At 32.0% G+C, this 22,639-nt stretch overlaps 1 protein-coding gene across 3 annotated transcripts in view; it reads right to left on the bottom strand.

The window, feature by feature from the left end:
• LOC129221400 (AP2-associated protein kinase 1-like) overlaps positions 1 to 22,639 on the bottom strand; it is a 36,699-nt gene continuing 14,060 nt past the window's right edge. The window contains exons 5-16 of one of the 3 annotated variants that reach the window (XM_054855873.1): positions 20,303 to 20,442; positions 18,846 to 18,967; positions 18,035 to 18,116; positions 17,777 to 17,909; positions 17,588 to 17,691; positions 17,414 to 17,496; positions 16,534 to 16,682; positions 13,152 to 13,638; positions 11,146 to 11,372; positions 9,161 to 9,253; positions 2,782 to 2,847; positions 1 to 2,170 (exon numbers count right to left, since the gene is read on the bottom strand). In XM_054855873.1, the coding sequence (XP_054711848.1) occupies positions 321 to 2,170; positions 2,782 to 2,847; positions 9,161 to 9,253; positions 11,146 to 11,372; positions 13,152 to 13,638; positions 16,534 to 16,682; positions 17,414 to 17,496; positions 17,588 to 17,691; positions 17,777 to 17,909; positions 18,035 to 18,116; positions 18,846 to 18,967; positions 20,303 to 20,442 (3,536 nt within the window). In that variant the 3' untranslated portion in view covers positions 1 to 320. The remainder of the gene's footprint in view (positions 2,171 to 2,781; positions 2,848 to 9,160; positions 9,254 to 11,145; positions 11,373 to 13,151; positions 13,639 to 16,533; positions 16,683 to 17,413; positions 17,497 to 17,587; positions 17,692 to 17,776; positions 17,910 to 18,034; positions 18,117 to 18,845; positions 18,968 to 20,302; positions 20,443 to 22,639) is intronic. The other 2 variants (XM_054855875.1, XM_054855874.1) reach the window with 2 other exon arrangements.

Below are 22,639 nucleotides of genomic sequence, written 5' to 3'. Positions count from 1 at the left end.
TGCAAGAATATTTCTTTATTATAAGGGTCTCACAACTTAGTTGTCTACAGCCCTGTATGATATATATATATTTATATAGTTTTTTGATACAAGTCAGCATACTTGTACGACAGTTAGGCCTATATTTCTAAATTTTAAGGCCAAGATTTGGACAACAAATGCTTATAGTATGCAAATAATTAAAACAAGTGATAAATATGCATATAATTCTTTTTGATAGACTTTAAAAGACTAAACTGAAAGTAATAAATTTATTTTAAACAATTAGATACTCTACAAAATACATAATTTCATTTACAAATTACATCTTTATATATAACCTAATTGATTTTAGCGATTCTGAAAGAATTGGATGTTCTTTTGATGCTACTGTCTCTAAGGAACGATTGGGTATACTGAGACTCATCATCACTGACAATATCTTCGAAACTCATATTGGCAAAAGCATTGGTGCTGCTCATCTTCTCTTTAGCTTCTTTCTTTTTTGAGTGCCTTGATCTTTTTACGGGTTTCAGCTGCGTATAATGCCGTGACATCAACACGTTTACATTTTCATCATGAGCCAGACTGTCATCTTCAATCAATTCTTTATACTTTGATTTGTCAGAGGAAGTGGTTAATTTCGACTCTTCACAAGACTCAGAACTGAACGAACCAGAAGAATCTCGTGAAATGTTTCCATTGTCAGTTATGGATCTTGAATAGGATGAACTAGGAACAGAATCGACAGTATTAGGTCGAGTGCTAATTTTGGGTTTTGGAGCAACAGGAGGAGGAAGTTTTTTCTGAGAAGCCAAGGCAGGTGCAACTGCACTGAAAGGAACAGCACCAAATAAATCTTGGTTCGACTTTCGTCGAATTATGCTACTGCTTGAAGAAGGCGGAGGAATCGGAGCTGGAGTCTCAGTCTGAGGAGGTATTACTTGTTTCTGATAAGTTATTACTATGTTGCTGACTTGTGTTGGTCCAGGAAGCACTTGTGAACTAGCACTTGGTGTCTGAGTCGATTTCAAGCTGTTATCAGTAATTTCATTAAAGGGAGCTGATCCAAAAAGATCGGTAGAAGAAATTAATGGTGATATTGACGTAGTGATTGGAGAATTACTATCATGTGGATTATATTTAACACAGGGCACATTTTTTCTTGCAATAGGTTCAATACCTGCCACAACATCAGGCAGTAATAATGCATGAGTATTAATGAAATTTTCACTAGGGTGTGTAATATTTTCACGAAGCACTTCATTCTTTTTGGAATTTTCATGTTGGGTACCTTTTTTTTTTAATGAGTTCTTGAAGCTTTCTTTTTGACTTTTAAAAGGAATCTTGAAAGGAGCCTGAGCAAAGACATCAACTTCTTTACGTTCTGGAGACAGCAATGGAGCTTTAGCTGGGTTTGAAAGACTGGTTAATCTTTTAAAAGGTGCAGCACCAAAAACATCTAGTCCTCTTATTTTCTCTCCAGGAGAAGCAGGAGGCGAGATGTTAGTCATTGGGGAAGCTAGCAATGGTGATGAATTACTCCCTTTTCTACTATCAGACAATAAGACTTCATTCTGATCATCATCTGATGAGTCCTCCTCAAGCAAAGGACGACCACTTTCAGTATGACCAATAAATACATCTTGCAATGCGTCTTTAATGCCAGGGGATTTATTACTCACTAAATCAGTTGAAAAGTCACTTGAACACACATTTTGATCTGGTGGTAAACTGTTTGGTACATCTTTATCATCGTCTGATATTGCTGAAGAACAATCTTCCTCCCCACTAGAATCGACCCTCTCTCGAAGATCGCTTGCAGAACCAATAGAGTCGCTATCTTCTAACACAGTAGGACACTCTAACATACTATTGGAAGGACCACATACATCTACAGTTATACGTTGAGGAATTTTTGATATTAAGTTTACACTGTTTATTTCACAGGGTGATTTTAATTCTAGTTCATCATTCAAAAGCTTTTCATATTTTGAACGGTCTTCAGCGGGCGTTCTCGTAAAAGAAGCTGTAAATAAATCCTTCCCTGAGCGACTGCTATGAACACTTTGACTACCTTCATGAGAGGCACTAGAATTCTCACTGCTGTGTCTATGCCTTACTTGTAGTTCAACTTCTGCTTCTTCAGAATACAATGGGGCATAGCTTGTAATATCATGATCTGGTAAGCCTGAAAAAAGCATTAAGTAAGAAACCTGAAGAAAATCGCAAAAAACGCATAACTGCTAAAGATTTTAAGGTAGGTGATTCTAAATCAAACATACATGCTATGTTTCAATGCAATTCATTATAAAGATATATTAAAAAAAAAAAAAAGAAGAGGACGACATGGGAGAAGGAATCTCACATAATACTACAAAATATATTCAAGCAGAAAACTCATAATGAAATGAAAAGAGTCACTATATTATAAACAATATTACCTCAAAAAGTAGAACATGCTGTTTGACACAACATTTAAAATCGATTTCCATATTACATTTCAACGAGATGGTTCGCCTACACATAATATTCACAAAAGAAACTGTTAAAAAACTTAGCTACACAGAAACACACATTAAAAGCATGCTGTTAGCATGGGTAGTATAAGTGGTAATTATTCAGACAGATAGGCAGAAAAGAGCCAGCACATTCAATACTAAAGGAACCAATGGCAGATAAGAAAATTAGTTGTAAAATAAGCAGTTAATTCCATGAAATGGACACACCTAGGGAAGGTGCAGTGACAGTAAGAGATGCCCTATGTATACCGTGTGGCTGAGTCGTTTTTAGCATTCTTACCGGAGGAAGATAAGGACAGTTGATTTGGTCGGGACAGACTGGATCCTTTGCTTGCTTTTGTAGAACCTGTAGATTTTTTATTTTACGTTATAAGTATGAAACCACATTAGTTACACTAATTAATTTAAAACTAAAATAATATCAGTATTTAAATTTTTATTAAAATCACATCATTTTGAATTTCTGGGCACTCATTCCCTTTCCCAACAAGAATTTAAAGGGGGTTCAGACACTTAACTTTTTTTATTTTTAAATATTCTGTTTAAAGTCACGCTAAATTTATTTCAGTAAAAAAAAAAAACAGAAGATTTTAAAATGCTTTTTTTTGGACATGGTGTTTGTTTTGACCATGGCAAGATCTAAAACCAATTTTTAAGCTACATATCTCACTGAGCACAAGGCATTCTTATAGTGAAATACTTCGCCAATAAGAGAATTGACATCACTAATGCATAATCATATTTTAATCACTTATTGTCTATTTATGTTAGTGACCCTTTTTGAATTTTTTATTGACTTTCATACAATATAGTTACATTTTTCTGAAAAACAAATTTTTTTAACCTAAAAGATCGTTTATCTAAGAAATAATACAAAACTCTACTTACAAGTTTTCACCAAATATTTCTGGAAAAACATTTAAATTTTTTTATAATTAAATTTTATTTTTCTAAATTAAAAAGAAAAGAAGTGGTTTACCACTCCAAACAATGCAGCTTTCCAGAATATCCATCATTGAAATATAACTAGAAAATAAGCAGTGAGAATGTACGACAATTCTACAACTGATTTCTGATGTTCACCAATTTTAACATTAATAAGATATAAGTGTCCAAACCCCATCAAGCCCTGTAGCTTCTTTAAGAGTCAGCCAATTAATATGTAGGCATATAAAATGTACACATATTAGTAACATGCAACATGTAGACCAATGAAAGCACAGATACAAAGCAAAGGGGAAAACCATATCACTATTGCACATTTACAGGCAGGGTTCACTGATATATATTATGATATATATCACGATATGTACACCTGATATTTATTTTTTCAACTACGGTATCTTCAATATAATTATAGTACCTGGACGACCGAGCCTCGCTCGGCTTTAAAAGAATTATTTTTGTCAACTCGTGTTTTTTTAAGGTTCAATACTTTTCTAAATATACTTCAAAAGCTTCACGTTAACGAAATATTAAGCACTCAATCTTCTTATAACACTAAAGTACCAAACAAAGAAGATTCTGAATCTATTGAAATCAACATTTTGCTTTAAACTATCTGTTACATTTGTTTCCACTATACAATTTTCTTGTCAGTAATTAAAATATTTTGACCTTGGAGCCAGTTTTGCTATGGTGAAATCGGTTTTTAACCAAACACTTCCTTTCATACTATGATGCGTTTCACTATTTTATTCCAATCGAGATTTTCTTTTTGAATATATACTTTTAGTGTAGTTGGTCACTTTACGCCAGAAACTGCTACATACAGCATGATATTCATCAAAACTGATGATCCACAAATCATTCCAACAAATGATAACAACTGTCTTAACAAAACATAAACAGTCTTAAGACATACGTTTCTTCGAAATAAAATTTAGATGCGTTATTTAAAAAACATGTTAAACTATTTGAAGTGTAGAAAGAAAATAAATAAAATAAAATAGGACGATCAAGCAATAGTTTCACTTAAAATAGAAAAAAGCCTTACATCGATTTACATAATGCTTTTGAATTTGTTTTCAGCCAAGTGTGTTTGAAATTAGCCAAAGTGGCCACTATCAGCCAAGCCTGGCAACCCTAAGCAAGTTTAAAACTTTAAAGCGAGAAGAGACAAATTTTCATTGTTATGGTTGCAAATCATCTGCCTGATGCGTCAATTCACAGTTTACTTCAAGGCTTAACTCAATTAGACTTTGTATTAAAAAACATTTTTTTGTAAAAAATCGCATTTTTACAGAAAAAACACTGATGTAGATGAACTTAGAATGCTAATTTACAATTAAATCCAAAATTTCATCCAAATCGTTAGAGCCGTTTTCGAGATACGAAATATATACATACCCACAAGAATCGCTCATTTAAATATATAAGAGTACCTGGATGACCGAGCCTCGCTCCGCTTTAAAAGAATAATTTTTTTCTCAACTCGTGTTTTTTTAAGGTTCAATACTTTTCCAAATGTACTTCACGTTAACAAAATATTAAGCACTTGACTTCCTTATAACACTTAAGTATCAAACAAAGAAGATTTTGAATGTAATTAAATCAACATTTTGTTTTAAACTATCTGTTACATTTGTTTCCGCTATACAATTTTCTTGTTGGTAATTAAAATATTTTGACCTTGGAGCCAGTTTTGATATGGTGAAATCGGTTTTTAACCGAATACTACCTTTCATACTATGATGCGTTTTATGATTTTATCCCAGTCGAGATTTTTTTTTTGAATAAGTACTTTTAGTGTAGTTGGTCACTTTACGCCAGAAAATGCTACATAGAGCATGATATCCATCAACCACAAACCATTCCAACAAATGAAAACAATTGTCTTAACAAAACAAAGTATCTAGACATATGTTTTTTCGAAATAAAATTTAGATGCGTGATTTAAAAAAACATATAAAACTATTTGATGTGTAAAAAAGGATATAAGTAAATAAAATAAGACGGTCAAGCAATAGTTTTGCTTAATGAGCCAAAGTGGCTAATATCAGTCAAGCCTGGCAACCCTAAGCAAGTTTAAAATTTTAAAGCGAGAAGAGACATATTTTCATTGTTATGGTTGCAAATCGTCTGCCTGATGCGTCAATTCACAGTTTACTTCAAGGCTTAACTTAGACTTTATATTAAAAAATGTTTTTCGTAAAAAATTGCATTTTTACAGAAAAAACATTGATGTAGATGAACTTAGAATGCTAAACTACAATTAAATCCAAAATTTCACCGAAATTGTTAGAGCCGTTTCCGAGATAAGAAATATTGGGTGAGTGCAAAAGTTCGTGCGGAGTCTGAAAGAAAGTCGTACAGTGATTTAGGCAAGCAAAACTCTTTATTCAATCAATGATATATTCTCCATTGTTGTCTATAATCTTCTTCCAACGTTCTGGCAGCATACGGATGCCCCGATCATAAAAACTGCGTGGTTTAGATTCGAAGAACGAAGACACGACGTTTTGTAAGGCATTCAAAGAGTCAAGATTTTTTTCATTAAAATGATTTTGCAATGACCAGAATAAGTGATAATCCGATGGTGTGATATCAGGAGAATACGGTGGATGAGTTAGAACATCCCATTTCAGGCTGTTCAGTTTGCGTAGCGTCTGTCTTGAAACGTGTGGTCTAGCGTTATCTTCATGAAAGACTATGCCTTTGCGATTTGACAAACTCTGACGTTTCCGTTTTATTTCTCGGTTCAGATTAGTTGATTGACGACAGTACTTTTTTGAATCAATCGTTTGGCCGGCGGGGAGAAACTCAAAATAAATTATACCCTTGCAATCCCACCAAACACAGAGCATCACCTTCATCGGCTGTAAACTGGCCTTTGCCATTGCGTCACCATGTTCACCTGCCTGTTTCCATGTGCGTTTGCGCTGAACGTTGATGTACAGGACCCATTTTTCATTGCCCGTCACTAATCGATCCAAAAACAGCTCGTTTTTGAGCCGCCCGAGTAAAGATACGGTAGCAAAAATCCCGCTGGATTTTGTTGCTCTCGGTCAACAAATGGAGCACCCATATATCGAGCTTTAAATCGAATCTGATTTTTTTTAAACGCCAAAAAGCGGTTGATCGGTCAACGTTAAGTGCTGTAGCAACTTTCTCTGTTGAAATTCGCGGAGTAATCTGAATTAAAGAACGCAAAACGTTGTCATCAATGCCGGAGGGTCGACCTGAGTGTGGCTCGTCTTCCAGCTTAAAGTCTCCGCAACGAATTTTTGCAAACCATTTTTCCACAGTTCATTTAGCTGGTGCTTGATCTTGATAAACGTCTTGAATGTTTTTTATGGCTGCTGCAACGTTTATTCCATTCCGAAACTCGTAAAGCATAACATGCAGTAAATGCACTTTATCAACACTCATTTTAAAAGTAATCTTTCTCGAAGCAGTTTGTATCTGCACAAATTATTTTGATTGGAATGAAAGCTGCACACGTCACCTTTCCAACGATCTGACTTACGTAGATAGTGGTATTAATGACAATACGTTACGCCCGTTCTAACGCCATCTATTGCAACTCCGCAGGAATTTTTGCACTCACCTAATATATACATACCTACAAGAATTGCTCGTTTAAAGATATAAGATTAATCATGGTAATATTGTTCATTTGTTATTAAAAATAACCAAAAAGTTATGTACTATATTTTTATTATGTGTTAGTACATCATTAATGCAGCAAAGTAATATATTTCTTTTTTATTAAATGTTAATTTGTATTATTAGTAGTTTAAACAATTTTAAATCACATTAAAAGTGCCTAATTAAATATTAAACATTGTCAGAAAAAAAAGAAAATGTCTAATAACAGTGCACCAAAAACATGCATACTTTTTATTTCTGAATCATATAACTGTAAAAGTAGCTCACAGAAGAAAAATGAGTAAAACAGCTAATGCTATATTAACTTCATTAAAATTTACAAAAATAAAAATGAAATATTAGATATAAATAATGAGAGAAACCATAATTTTAAGTCTATATACAGTAATAATAATGTAAGAAAATAAAGTGATTTGAGGATGCATTTACTAGTTTGAAGACTTTAGTTAGTGCTGATTGAAAACATCGGATATATATCAAAATATCCAACGCATATATTTTTTATATTGAAAAACTTTATTGTTCTGCTTGTAAAATTTGAAGCTTGAGGCAGATTTTGATATACTACACAGTCAACTCTATCACCCCCCCCCCCCTCGACATAAAATGAACACAAGACTTGAAACGTAAACAATTAAATTTACAACTAATTGTTCAGCATGTTGAAAGAAGTTTTTTTCTTCCGAGCAATGTAATTGAACATACAGTGAAGCACCGTTTATACGTTTCTCTTTTATAAGTTTTAAAAATTCGTCCCTGCAAAGTCTGATACACATTAACCTATACCTATTATACGTTTTTTCGTTTGTACGCTTTTTTCATACAGTCCCTTCAAAAACGCATAAACGGTGCTTCACTGTATTAGTAACATTTTTATATAAACTTGAGGAAAATAACTCTGCATTATCACACAATTGTCACAAACAGAGGCTAGAACAACAAACACTCTTATACACATGAACAAAAAATAATTGAAGGAGCTTCATCTCGGTTTTTACCCATAAATTCACTTTTGTTAAAAATTGAAAAGTAAACACTAACAAAAAGCTAATGTTTTCAAAAATTAAATTTGGGTGCTTCGTTTAGGAAAAACTCTAATTCATATTCAAACATATTTTAGAAGAATTACTGCCAAAACTCTACAATAAATAATTTAATGAGTCCATTCCTTGTGAGTGTTACTATAGCTAAAATTTAGCATTTTGTATTAAAAAACATTTTCTTGAATCTTTAAAAATTAATTTCAATATAGAAATGTTTTAGCTATTCATGGTAATTGCAATGAAAACATTTAATGTTCAATTTCATATGTTTCTATCATAAATTTTACCCTTTATTTAGGAAACAAAGTAACCTCATGAAAAAAGAAACATCTTTACAAATTATTAAACAAATAATCATTCATACCGTTTTGACTTAAAAAATTATTATTTAAGATAGTTTAATCCAGATTTGTTAGACTTTTTATTTTTAGAAAATAAATTAAAAAATGGTTTATAAAGGTAATACTCATGAAAAAAACGTAGACTTGACAAGGTGCTTTTTTGGAATTTCTAAAATCTAAGCAAATTAACTCACAAATAATCACCTGGTTAGAAAGCAGTAAACTGTAAGGTATTTATACCTAGGAAAGTTTTAATGTTTATAACACCAAAAATTTTCAAATTGTGTCAAACCTGATGTGTCAATGCATTTGACAATCACCCACATACAGCACACATAACATATATGTGCACAGTAAAAATAGTCTTAAAACCTTATTATTACTTCAAAAAATATTTGATGATGTACAGATGAAATTCTTAAGGAACATGCATAAAGGTGAGATAAGACAACTTACTTCACTGATCAGTGCCAGTGTATATTTTTTTGCAAAATATTTAATAATTTTTATCACTTATGTAAGTGGTGGATGTTTCTTGCCATTGTGTTATTTTTATAGTAATAATGATTAAATACCATAATAGAGGAACAATATTTACTCCCCATTCATAATTTATGCAATTTTTTTTTTCTTTCAATGAAAACCATTTTGAAATAATTCTTACCAAGACTGAAGGGAGCAGCACCAAATGGATCCGACTCAGATAAATCGGATGTACTCATGACTAGACTTTCCCTGCTTTTAACATTGGAAATGCCTGCAAATAAATAGGGGAAAAAAGTTCAACATAACCATATCATTTAGTCATTAATTTTATGTAAGAGAACAAACACTGTAATCCAATTTCATAATCCATTGCAATCAAACACCGCTGGACCACTTAGTATCCATTATATACAAAGCACTACCTAATCAATTTTGAGCCGAATATCTGAAGGTTTACATTTAAAAATCAAGAGTTATTTCTTATAAATTACAATTGCTAAAAAATTTTAAAATAAAATGTATTCCAAATTTTGTTAGGCAAGCAAGGGGTTGTCCATTTTGATTTATATGTACCATACACGAAACACTCAACTGCACTACAGGGTTCCCCGGTTCCCCCTACCTACTAAATACATGTGGCTTAACCTGTTGGATGGGGACCTGAAAAGAGCTCAATTTCTTGATCCAGACAAAGAGCTGAACAATCCCTAAACCAGCTTCCCCCCCTCTCCAGATGTATTGATTAGGAATGAGAACTTGGAGGACTTTGCAACCACCAACATATTTAACATGCTCCAGCCTACATTAATGAGCATGAAGGATCTTCGATTGGCTAGCATAGAACCTATGACCCTCCAGATACGAGTCCGACACCTAATCAATCAGACCACCATGGCATCACCATAAATAGAACAGGAATTAGTAGCAGGGAAAAAAGTAAAATAAGAGTTCAATTTAATAAATCATTTTCAAAATACATAAGTCAGATGCTTAATAATAATTATTCATAGAACTTTATTTATCATTTCAAACAAAATATATTTAGACAAACTGATGCATGTTCTAGCAAGCAGAAAAATTGTATTTATATTTTATCTTGCTTAATCGTGAGAATATAAAACACAGAAAATTTTAAGGCATACATCTTCAATGTTTCAAAATGAGTGAAATATTTACATCAAATCAATAATAATTAATTGTAAAGAATTTAAAGTAAGAAATGATAGCAAAATTCTGTTTGCAATTGCTTCCACACAGTAAAATACAGTGTAGATCATATTAATAACATATTGAGGTATACGTCACCCTCTTGATATTTTAATAGAGAATCATTTCTCTCGCAAACAAAATTACTAAACAAATCTGTTTCGATCATTCAATGTAGAGGGGGGGGGGGGGGGGGGGGGGGACTTAATTCAACTTAGGTGTTAGTTTTAAGTTCTTACAACACCAGTAGGTCTAGTCTCACAAAATCTTGAAAGAAACTTAACACTAAATTTCAACAAACATTTTTATAAATATGAAAAATATAGCAATAAAAAATATGTCATGCACCACTAAAAGGTACCATATTTTCCAGCGTATTATCTGCAGGTCCTAAAAGCGGCCTGAAGAGAGAAAAAAACTTTGTATAACCAGCAGATTTAAAAAAATGAAGTTCTTTTCATTTAACATACAATTTTGTAACTTAACTAAAAACATGATGAAGTAATAATTTTGAAGGTATAATCAAAAATTATCTAAAAAATAATCCTAAAAATAATGATTTTTCTTGAAATAGTGATTATAGTACGTTAATTACTTTAAGACAAAGGAGCAAAAGGTTTAATCTTGTGCAAGTGGAGGCTTCTTCCTTGACTGTATGGTTATTTACTTCACATAGTTTGAATTACATAAGTTAAAAGCTCAAACTCTGTAAAATAAACAACCCCACAGTCAGCAAAACGGTCCCTATTGGTGACTCCTGCTGTCACCAAAAAATTGAATGAGATGATTGGATTAAGGTTCAATGTGTTGGCGCTGAGGAAAAAAGCACAGATAGTCTGCACCTCATTAATTTTACTTTTTTAACAGATAATCCGTGGATAATATGCAGGAAAACATAAGTTTTTCAAGTAACTGCTGTTTTACACACATTATACAGGAAAAAGGGAGAGAACTTACTACTTTGGGATCCACGCCGAATTTTATCAAATTCTTGACCAAAAGCATGATCTTCTGCTAAATTACTAGGGGTTGTAACTGCATTTACAAAGGGATTCCACTGTGATAGATCATTTAAATGTTTCTCTTGAGTTGCTGCAGAAGGAAGAGTTTCATTCATAACTAATGAATGATTTTGAGACGTCTCATAAGGAGTTAAAAATTGAGTAATCTCCTTTGCAACATTTCTAAATGAAAAGAAAATTTTGCATTGAAATTCAACATTGAAAATAGAAATCACTCTTTTTAAAACATTTTAAAATTACATACACAAAAACATGACTACCTCAAGAATTGAAATTTTAAACGTTTTTGTTGCATCAGGTAGATACATTAAAATAGGGCTGGCAAAAGTGGTTAAAACCCCCAAGTTATAACTAGTTAAAACTGGCGTGGCAAAAACTAGCGTTACTAAGCAAAAAATAAGTGGTATTAACTGCCATGAAATAACACATGAAATAAACTAAAGTAATTCATGCATAAGTAAAAGATGTCTTTTAAAGATTATTTTAAGTACATGATAATGATTGATACACCAGGCTTCTTGTTTGTATGCATAAATTACCTTGAACAGAAAGCCAATTTGCACATTTACAAAAATATATATAAATAAAATCCAGCATCCATTTGAATTTTAACGTCTTGAATTAAAATTATGTCTTTTGCAATCACAAATAGTAATAGGGCCCTACTCGATGAGTTTCTTGTTTTTACCGATGGAATGGAAATGGCCCAGAAATTTACACCCTACAACTGGCGACTTTCTGGAATAGATAATACAAGTCATATCAAAAAAAAAAAAGTAAAAAAGAAATGGTGATTAGGATGCAGCAACAAAGATTTCATGGGTCAATATCCACCAGTACACTTATCATGAAGATTATTTACAGCGTATAACATTATGTATTTTCATTTCTTATCAGTCTTAAATGATAGAATTAGTAACCCGGAAATTTTGTATAGACGAAGTTTTGCTCTTTAAGTTCATCTATGTTGATGCTTTTCCTGAAAAAAAAACTTTACACCCCTCTTTTTTTTAAATCAAAATATGCTTAAGTTAAGCCTTGAATGAACGCAAACGATTTATAACCATGGCGACAAAAATTTGTCCTCTTAATAAATACTAAAACAATGAGTTAGCTTATTCTTGTTCTCATGACTGTCCGAAATATCAGAGGAACATCAACTTTAGTCAAGTGAGGACAATAAGCAATTAGTCATTCCTCAAAAAAAAAGGGGGGGGGGGAGAAAAAAATAGTTTTGCACAAATTGAACCCAACATTCTTGACTTCTCTTGACTTTGAGAGTACATATAGTTTAAAAAATTATTCTCTTTGACTCAAACTACACACTTTAAAAGTTACAAGAGTTAAAAGAATAAGTGTATAGTGGGCAAGAGTTTAATTTCTTCAACGAACCAACAAAAAATATATAAATAAACATAAATGAATAAAATTAACAAATATATATTCTATAAAAATAGCAAGTTAGCTTCAGCTTGAATTAGTTAAAAAAAGGAATTAATAGTACCAAAATGCAAATTTAGTTATGTTTTTTTTTATCATAGCATCTATAGAAAAAAAATTTAATAAACATATAGATTAATATTTTGGAGCATTCTGGTGCAATAGGAGATGATATTGAAATAATAATGCAATACAAGAAATGTTTTGACAAAAAAAGCATATTTGATATCAAAGACCTATAGTGTGGCTCTGATAAGTTGAGTATGACCTTGACTATCTTTTTTAGCGAGTTTGGAGAAAAAGGGAAGTGTTGTTAACTTGGATTTGAAGTGGGACACTGTTGCAGAAGTATTATATAAGTAGCCAACTCAATTCAGCTCCAATTTCCCTTCCCTATTACCTCAAAAAGAGGTAAACACTCAACGTCACAGTTCAACTAATCAGAGCCAAACTATAGTTTAGCAATTGTGTTGCCTACGGATAAACAAAAAAGGCAATTACTTATCAAAGGCAGAAGTATCACTAGCATTTCTCCTATGGTGACTGTGCTGACTCGGTGTAGGAGATGGTGGAGGAGTAACAGAGACTAAATTATGGGGAGTTATTTCCGGAATGGAGGCTGCAGCCAAGAAAGAGCGATGCTCCTCTGCCGCCGAGAGTTGAGGAGTAGTGACAGCCACAGGACCTTCCAGCACGGGTACCTCGGTCGACGACTTCCGACGGTTGACTAGTTGAGAGGAAGAGTCCGGCGAAGACAAAACAGCTGCTGCAGTAGAGACAGAAGATGGTGAAGGCACAAGAAAGGTTTTCTGGGAAAAGGGGCTGATAAGAGATGGAGCAGACACGGCGGTTTGAGGGGTTGTAGGAGTTATACACTGATTTATAGATAAAAGGGTTTGGGATGTAGAGCCCAGAGGAGTTATTGGAGAAGATATGTGAGACTGACAAGCAGAAGGGGGCAGAAGTAAAGTTGCTGAGTTAGCCACATCTGGAAAGACAGGTTAAAATTAGTTGAGAGGAAGCCAAGAGTTTGCTTTGATTACACAGCTTTCAGCATGACATAAATAAGTTAACAAAGGAGAGCTTTTTTTTTCATTCCAAAAATACATATGACAAAAGCATGCATTTAAGGTAAAATATAATTAAAATTATGTGCATTATGAAACATGTATTATTTAATGAAATAAACATTTCAACACAAATATTGTGTTTGCAGTACATATCAAAAGCATTAAAAACATAAAATTTTACATTGAGAATAAAGTAACATTTAAGCAAACAAGAAAATTTTCTGAAAAATTGGGAAGCAAAAATCTTTAACATAATTCTTACACAAATAAGCAAGCTGCGAAACATAAAAGTTGTTAAAGAACTATACATAAAATGTCAATAACAAACAGACGGTAGAAACCGGTTAGTAATGCATGGATTAAGTAAGTGACATTTTACACCTACATCATATCATAGTTACCAGAGGTTAATTTGCATCGCTCTTAAGAGCCGAGCTCTGCAAGTCTTTTGAATTTTAAGTGATCCTGCACATATCGGACGGAATTTACCCATAAAAAAAAGTTCTAGAGAGCTCCTGCACTTATTTCATTATAAATTAAGCCCTGGTAAAAACACACACACACATGCCTAAATATGTGCCTCATCCATCTGATTCTATTGGCTTTAATTACTCTTAAGATGTTGGGTTGTCGGTATTTACGGTATACTTCAAAGTTATATAAACTTCTCCAAGTGTCATTTTCTTTTACTGCTCGAAAATTGCCCGAAGGATCTTTCTTTCAAAAATGAGAAGTCTGTTTTCCTCTGTTTTATTAATTGCCCGTGTCTCACTACCGTATAAAATGATCGGTCTTATGAGGGTTTTGTATAGGTTTATTTTTGTATTAATGGAAAGGAGCTTTCAAAAAAAATTACATATAAATTTAAATAGAATATCAAGTTCAAAAATTTATAACGAACACATTTATAGATCAACAATTACAAACAAATAATTAAAAAAAATAATATATTTTAGATGAAAAATTTAACTCAACCTGGAAAAACACCATATCTTTGAGTACTATGTGGGAGACTTAAAAACTGCAGGAAAACAAACATTTTTATTTAACGCTAACTACATACTTTTCTACTTTACTGTTTATATTTTTTAGCTTGATAATTTCGTAAAATCTTACATTTCTGAAAATATGTATCAAAAACTTAATTTTTTGAAGAAAATTACAAATGTTAGGCCACGTGTGGGATATCTAAATGGTTTTTAATTTGAGTAAATGTTTTTGTGGTGCATATGTGGGTATAGAAGCAACGTTTGTCAACAGAAATTTTGCGTTTCTAAAAAAATTTTATTTCAATTTGGCCTAGCATTACACAAGTGCTGATTCACACTTTCAGACATAATCGGCACTTGCTGCCGTTGTTCAAATTATATGATTTTTTTTTTTGATGTAAAAGAATAAAATATAAGAGAGTGTGCGACTTGAAAAATCAACTTTCGATTTTTTTTTTGGGGGGGGGGGGGGATCCTGATACACACACACACCGTAAAAGAATTGAACAAAAGAGATTGATAAATTAGCTCATCAGAAGACATTAAGAAAAATGTCCGTTATCATACTCTCACACACTGTAATGCTCGTATTTATTGTAAATCATCCAGAACAGTTTAATTTCATCCTTTTCTATAACATTTTAAGTAGCTTCTTTTTATTTGGTGAATACTGTCAAAAATTTAAGCCTCGCTAAAACATTTTTGTTTTTTAATCTTCAGTCAGTTCAGATAAAATTCAACAAATTTTCAACTTGCAAAATCACCGATATTTTTATTTTCGCGAAAATAAGTGCTTTTTGCAATATGAATATTGGTGAAATATGAAAATTACAACGGCAAAAAAACTAATGCCATCCAACAGATAGAACGTATGGCGTCAAAATAAAATGCCTGAGGTCAGCTTGTATTTTTATAAGTCTTATTTCTCATTGCATCCGCTGATGTACTTGTGTAAAATTTGAGCCAATCAAATTCGTTTGAACCTTTTTTTTTCAGTTTATTTAAAAGTAGTTTCCAGAAATCGCTACAAACTACTATTTTTTTGTATTTAACTACTCACTACACTACTTTTTAAAAAAAGTAGTGCTCTACACTACAAACTACTCAAAAATGTAGCTACTACAGTAGCGTTGTTACTTCCAACCACTGGTTAGTGCTGACAAGAAGAGTGACCAAAGCAATGATTCGGTTCAACTCAAAGATTGAAGGCAAGGCATGGTATTTTCAGTAAGTTAAGTTTGCCTAGCCAGGGCTAAGGCAGAGTTCTAATAAGCATGAAACTGCAGTTCTCGGCTGGAATGACTGAGCTGGCGGCGTATTTCACCTATTACTGTCTTAGCCCTGGCTATAGGGCGGTAAGTTACTGAACAAAAAATAAAGATAAACTTTGATAAATTTAATTATAAAGTTTTTACAAGTGATGGAAACAAACTGGGATGCAATGGAACGTTATTGAAGAGAAAATTTGTGGTAACTACATTCAATAATTTTAACTAAAGACAAAAATATGCTCTTACGTAGGTGAGATATAATGTAGTAGTCCTTTCATGAGTTATATAAAAGGACTACTGCGAGTTGAACATTTAATTAAGTAACAATTCAAAGAAACAAGTTTTAAAAATTTTATAATCAATTTCTCATTTTCAGCTCTACTGCAGATACCACATTTGTACTTAGCATGGCAGAACAGCTTTTGTTATTCAAAAGTAAATGGAATACCTAAAATTACAAGATATTAAAAAATAAAGAAATAAAAAACTTTTAAGCCAAAGTTAATAAATTGTAGATTAAACTGTTTGCACACATCAAAATAAGGAAATTTACCATGCGGTGTTGTGGGTGTTCTTTTACCAGTAACAGGAGTAGTTTGGGGCAAAAGAGTTAAGCTCCCCACACCAGACGGCGCTTGGGAACCTTTGGGCCGTTGTCGAGGTGCCACAGAAGTCCCTTCAATCACAGGTGTAGATGCTGGTCTAACAATTTAACAAACGTATATTTTTTAATACATTAACAAAAATTAAAAGGTGATATTACAGTATGTTACAAAACCAAGCCCCCCCCCCCAAAAAAAAACTGTAGCAGTTAGGATCTTTCGACTTTTTAGTGGTATAAAAAAAATTTAAAAAAAAAGTGGACTTGCAGAGATTTACTAAATAATAAAATATTTTTGTTTTTGATTGTCGTGGGGGAACCACAATAATTTTTTTTTCTTATAAAGATGTTTATAGAGTCGCTGTTAATGGCTCATTTCTTCATACAAATTAATAAAATTTTCAAATGATCTTCTTCAAGTGTAATAATTATAGAAATATATATAAGTGACAAAAAATGTTAAAAAAGCTTTTTGTATCAAACTAGAAGAACTTCCTTTAAAAAATAAACGGCATGTGATATGAACTTTCTGACTTTTGATTTGATTTCAGCATGCTACCCCCCCCCCCCCCCCCGAGGCAGCAATTTCTTTGTAGGCTAGAGTAATGGACCAGCAATCAGATTTTAGCATAAAAGGCAATTTTCATTCAGTGAAAAATATATTAACATTATGTTAACTTTTACTTCTAATTTATGAAAATCTTTATTTTGTCTATTTTTAAGTTATACAACTTCATTGATTTGTACACATTAACTCTGTCATTGTATATACATTGTCTTCAATGTCTCTTAAAAATAAAAAAATATAGAATTTCAATGCTGATGGTCTTACTTTTGCTGTTTAGCAGTAGCTTTTTTAGCCTCGCTTTCTGTTTGAGGAGAAGGTAGCTTATCAATATCTGGAATGGCTGTATTCTATTATAAGAAGACATGTTTTTTAGTTATAAAATCCTTCAATTAAAGTAAAAAAAAACTTCATAATAGTTCATTTTTGCTCAAAACATACTTTTAAATTGGAAACAGGACACTCCCTTCCTGCTATTTTAAATGCTACATAGGAAACTTGAAAGATGTCTGGTCGTTTTTCAGGTTCTGTTTCTAGCATATACCCTAAATATTTTCAAAAGTAAAACATTCATTAGTTTTATTCCAAAAAATATTTTAGAAGAGCAAAAATTAAATTCTAACTACATACTGATTAAGGAATGAACATTTTTTGAATAACGAGAATTATCTGGAATGCTGAAATTTCCACTCTGTATAGCTAAAGCACTTTCACCAAAAGGCAGAGAGAAAAAACAAAGCTTATATAGTAGACATCCTAAAGCCTGAAAAGAAAAAAAAAATTAAATTGAAACAGAGAAAATAATTTTTACATAGATTTGAATGCATGTTAGTGAATACTGATGATTCAATGAAGTGCAGACATAACAGCAGTTACTAACAAACTTACCCAAATATCTACTTTGGTCGTTATAGGCTTGGAACAGTATAAATCTATCATTTCAGGCGCTCTGTAAGACAGTGTAGTATACCTATAAAAAGGAAGAAAATACACATTAATTGATAAATTCACATTTGGTTTGTCTAAGTCTCATTTACAATCTTTAATCACTGACATGCATATTGGCTTTCATAGCCACTCCAGATATCCCCCGTGCATGTCGAATGGAGACTTTCCGGAGAGATGAATCTCTGTATTAGCTCTCCTGCAGAACATGCACGGTAGCATTTCAAAATAGGATTAAACTGAGTCATACAAAGTAAAGCTGTATCAATCTGCATCTCTAAGATTGACTTTTATTTTTCAATCTGAATGCCTAGGTTCTTTTCTACACAAACACATTCAAGATAGTTTGTTTCCTCATGTTACGCAGTATAGTACTTTGAATTAAGTAGCAACAGTTTTATACCAAATATAGAATAATTTATTTTTGTAAAAAATGCATAATTCTTTTTTCATACATTATAAAAAATAAGCTATGTTCATCTGTAATCAGATGAAATAGATAAGAATATAGAATAATAAATAATTTTGTCTGTTGAAATGAAACAGGTGACAAAATATTAATATAAATTGCACATTTATGAAAATCATTCAACAGCTCTGTGTAATTTAACAAACATAACTGTTTTTTGCTTCCATTTGATATTTATGTTTAACATGCAAATTTAAAATCACACATTTATTTTACGGCATCAGAAACAAAGTAGCACATCATCCATTTCAGCAGCAAGACTGAGTAGAAATTTCAGATTCTTACTTTTTGATTTCCTCTTCAGCTTGAGTAACACCATATGACTGAGGATTTATAACTTTAGCAGTAGCACTTCCAAAATCACAGAGCACATAATTCCCACTGTCGCTAAGAAGAATATTTTCTACCTAAAAAGATAAAAAAAGAGAATTTCTTAAAAAAAATTCAAATAAAGAACTCATAAAATAAAAAGCAACAATCTTATAAAATGGGAGATTACAATTGAGAGAGTATGGTGAGATAAACTGCCAAATTAGCACACAATGTTATAACAACTTTATAAAAAGTAGGATTCCTAATACAGTCACAAATATTTACCACTTCAATTTTTGGAGGAAAAAAAAAAAAAAGCTATTTGAAAGGAAGGTCGCTAGGGTTCAGGGTTCGAAAATATCCAATATTTTGATATATCTGATATTTTCGATCAACACAACTTTAAGTCTTCAAAATAGTAAATGCACCCTCGAATCACTCTTTATTTTCTTACATTATTATTACAATATGTAGACTTAAATTTAAGGTTTCTCTCATTACTTATATCTAATATGTCAATTTACATTTTTTTCAATTTTAATGAAGTTAATTTAACATTAGTTGTTTTACTCATTTTTCTTCTGTTAGTTACTTTTACAGTTATATGGTTATGTGATACAGAAATAAAAAATTTGCATTAGCTGGTGCATAAGAATTTTTTTTTTCTGACCAAAGTTTCATTTATTATTTTTGTTATACTTAATTAGGCACTTTTAATATGATTTAAAATTGTTACATTACTGATGATAAAAATGAATATAAAATAATAAAGAAATATTACTTTGCTGTATTAATACATCATAAAAATATAGTACATAATTTTTTAGTTATTTTTAATAATAAATGAACAATATTACTAGGATGAATATAATTTTTATAGTGAAAATAACAAAGTTGAAAAAATAAATATAGAAAATATCATAATATTTTCAAAATAAATATCAGATATATATCGGCGAAAGGTTACTACAAAATAAATAGAGTTGTTCTAAAACTGTTCTGACTAAATTGTGACACATATTTTTTTTACTGGGTCAAAATCTGCCATTTTTAAAACACAAATCTCGAAAAGAATAAAATTTTTATGTTACATCTTTAGTCACAAAACTATTCAATGTTTAATCAGAGCTGTCACTGTTTTGATTATAAGTGGCAACTGATTTTGCATCCAATTTTATTCTTTGGAAACACTCTTAATTAAAATTTTCAAATAGATAAACTAAAACATGCTTATTTAAAAAAAAAATTATGCCGAAAAAACCCTCGACATCCCCCCCCCATTTGTAATTAAATGTAAGGTTACTTGCACAATGTTTAAAGTGCTAGTAAAGCATAGAAAGCAAGTTATCAAGAAGAGTATATAATTAATATTCAGTAAAAAAAATTATTATAAAAAAATTGCAAAAACCATAACAAAACGAGGCATTTACCTTAAGGTCCCTATGAATTATAGGTGTCTGACAATGATGAAGACGCGAAACTGCTTCACAAACATCACAGAATATTTGCAATACTTCTCCTTCAGTGAATCCTGTCTGAAGTCGTTCATTCATTAATTGTAATACATGACCTAAATACAAAAACTTAATTTTAGACTACAGATTAATAGCCTAGATTTTGTCATTTATTGTTGGCAAAACATGCCTAAGCGTACAAGTGAAGACAAACACCAATAATACAATACAATTTCAAAAGAGAAAACAATAGAAGTATTAAAATAATCAGTTATCCAATTTTTGAAGCACAAGAAATGCCAATTACAGCAGACACGTGTTTCAGTGTTACAAGGAACACCTTTTTCAATGCAAAGAAGTACACTTACTTCTTTGCATTGAAAAAGGTGCTTCTCTTAACACCGAAACACGTGTCTGCTGTAACTGGCATTTTTTGTGCTTCAAAACGTTGGATAGCTGATTATTTTAATTTTCCGCACAAAGGTATTTATTTGTTAATAATAGAAGTATTTAGTTTTTCTGACTAACAAAGAAAAATTCGCTAATTACTTGCAAATCAGAATTTTTACTTTCTTCCTTGCATACACTAAGAAAGTTTTATTACAATATGTCACTTGTCTGGGTTTAACAGCAAAAGAAGTCTGAACGTGTGAAATTACTTTAATCACTGTATCTAGTTTAGCGATTTCTACTTCTAGCTCATATAATTTTTCGAAGTTCAGAAGTTTGGTATTTTATTTTTCATCAGTAAACTTGCTCTATCTAAACTAATGGCAGTAAACCCTCTCCTACAAACCACCTCTTTGCACAACCAAATTTTGATGGAACAGAATTTTTTCCCATTAATTCAATGCCAATTCGCTTATGTTTAAGCGACCATTCCTCGAACCACCAAGTTATGGCATCAAATAACCCTTCTTTCTTAGAACGACAACTAACATTCAACATGAAACAGTTTTCCGATGTTATTCAGTTGACATTTATTTAAAGTCAGAAAATCTGTTATGAAAGGAAGTAAATTATTTTCCAAAAGTGTTGGCAACCTTAATTTGCATTAGGTTTTTTTCATTCGTTCATTCCTTCTTGCAACGAGATCGCGTCAGCAGAATATGCAAATTGCCGGTAGCATTTAAGCTCCCGGCACTTTGCTTCATTCTCTTCCCTTTTCAATTTGCAACCCAAGTCAGACTTGGTTGTTTCTTTCGGCAGCTCAGTCGAGTCTGTCCGTTTTTGCCGATAGTTTCGGCTTACTGCTCTTGACATGAATATCATAGCTCAGTATGTTTAACGTTTCATACTTTGACTTAGAATGTTAGATTCAGAAGTCATTTAAAGTATTATGAGCAACTTAATAATGTAAAGAGCGTATTCTCAATATTTCCTTTAACATGTCATTGTATATATCATAGCCATAATAAACAAGTTACTTTTTAAATTTGGCTCTTCATGATGTTGCACAAGATAAATATGTTTTTTCAAGAAGTATCATACGTCCTGGTTGAGCTTCCACTTAAAGTTAATAAGCTGAGCATTTTTAAAAGCTCAAAGTTTAACAAATCGGTTATGGGCCGTTTGCCCAACCTGACAAGATGGTATGCGTAAATTCTTTAAAAAAAAATTTTTCAACATCGAACGTGATACAGAAGTCTATCAGACGGCGGGCCAGATAAATTTTTTGCTCAACATGGAAATCTCGAAATTACATAGGGAAAATTATTCCACATGGCTAAACGATATGAAAGCCTTGTTAATGAGCAAAAATTGCTGGAGATTAGTTACCGAAGTTGAAAAAGAGCCAGGTAAAGATTCACCGCAAACTTCAGACTTTTGTAAACGCAGAGACAAAGCATATAGTTTAATCTATTTGCACATATCTGATGAACACAAGAATTTGATAAATCAAATTGATGATCCTTCTCAAGCATGGAAGAAATTAGAACTGCATTTCCGACCAGACTCTCGTGCACGAATTATTGATTTGACAGACCAGTTTTTCAATTGTCACATTGAGTTAGGTGAAGAGGTTGATATCTACGCAAGTCGACTAAAAACTCTTATTAAACAGTTAGAGGATTTGGGAAAACCTATCCCGTCATATTATCAGTCTTTCCAGTTGATTCGTTACTTGCCTGCTGAATTTGGGCAGATTGTACAATCAATTTATAGATGGAAAGAAGATGAATTTACGTTTGATAAAATTTTGACTGAATTACTTGCTGAAGAATCTCGTTTAAAACTAGTGCAAAAGGACTCTGAGTCATCGGCTATAGCTTTTCAAACTTCCATTAAAGCGGGACAGAAAAACAAAATAAA

The sequence above is a fragment of the Uloborus diversus genome, chromosome 4 (assembly GCF_026930045.1).
Source record: "Uloborus diversus isolate 005 chromosome 4, Udiv.v.3.1, whole genome shotgun sequence".
Lineage (NCBI taxonomy): Eukaryota > Metazoa > Arthropoda > Arachnida > Araneae > Uloboridae > Uloborus > Uloborus diversus.
Note: the sequence above shows the minus strand (reverse complement) of the source record. Positions and strands in the feature narration are given on the sequence as shown.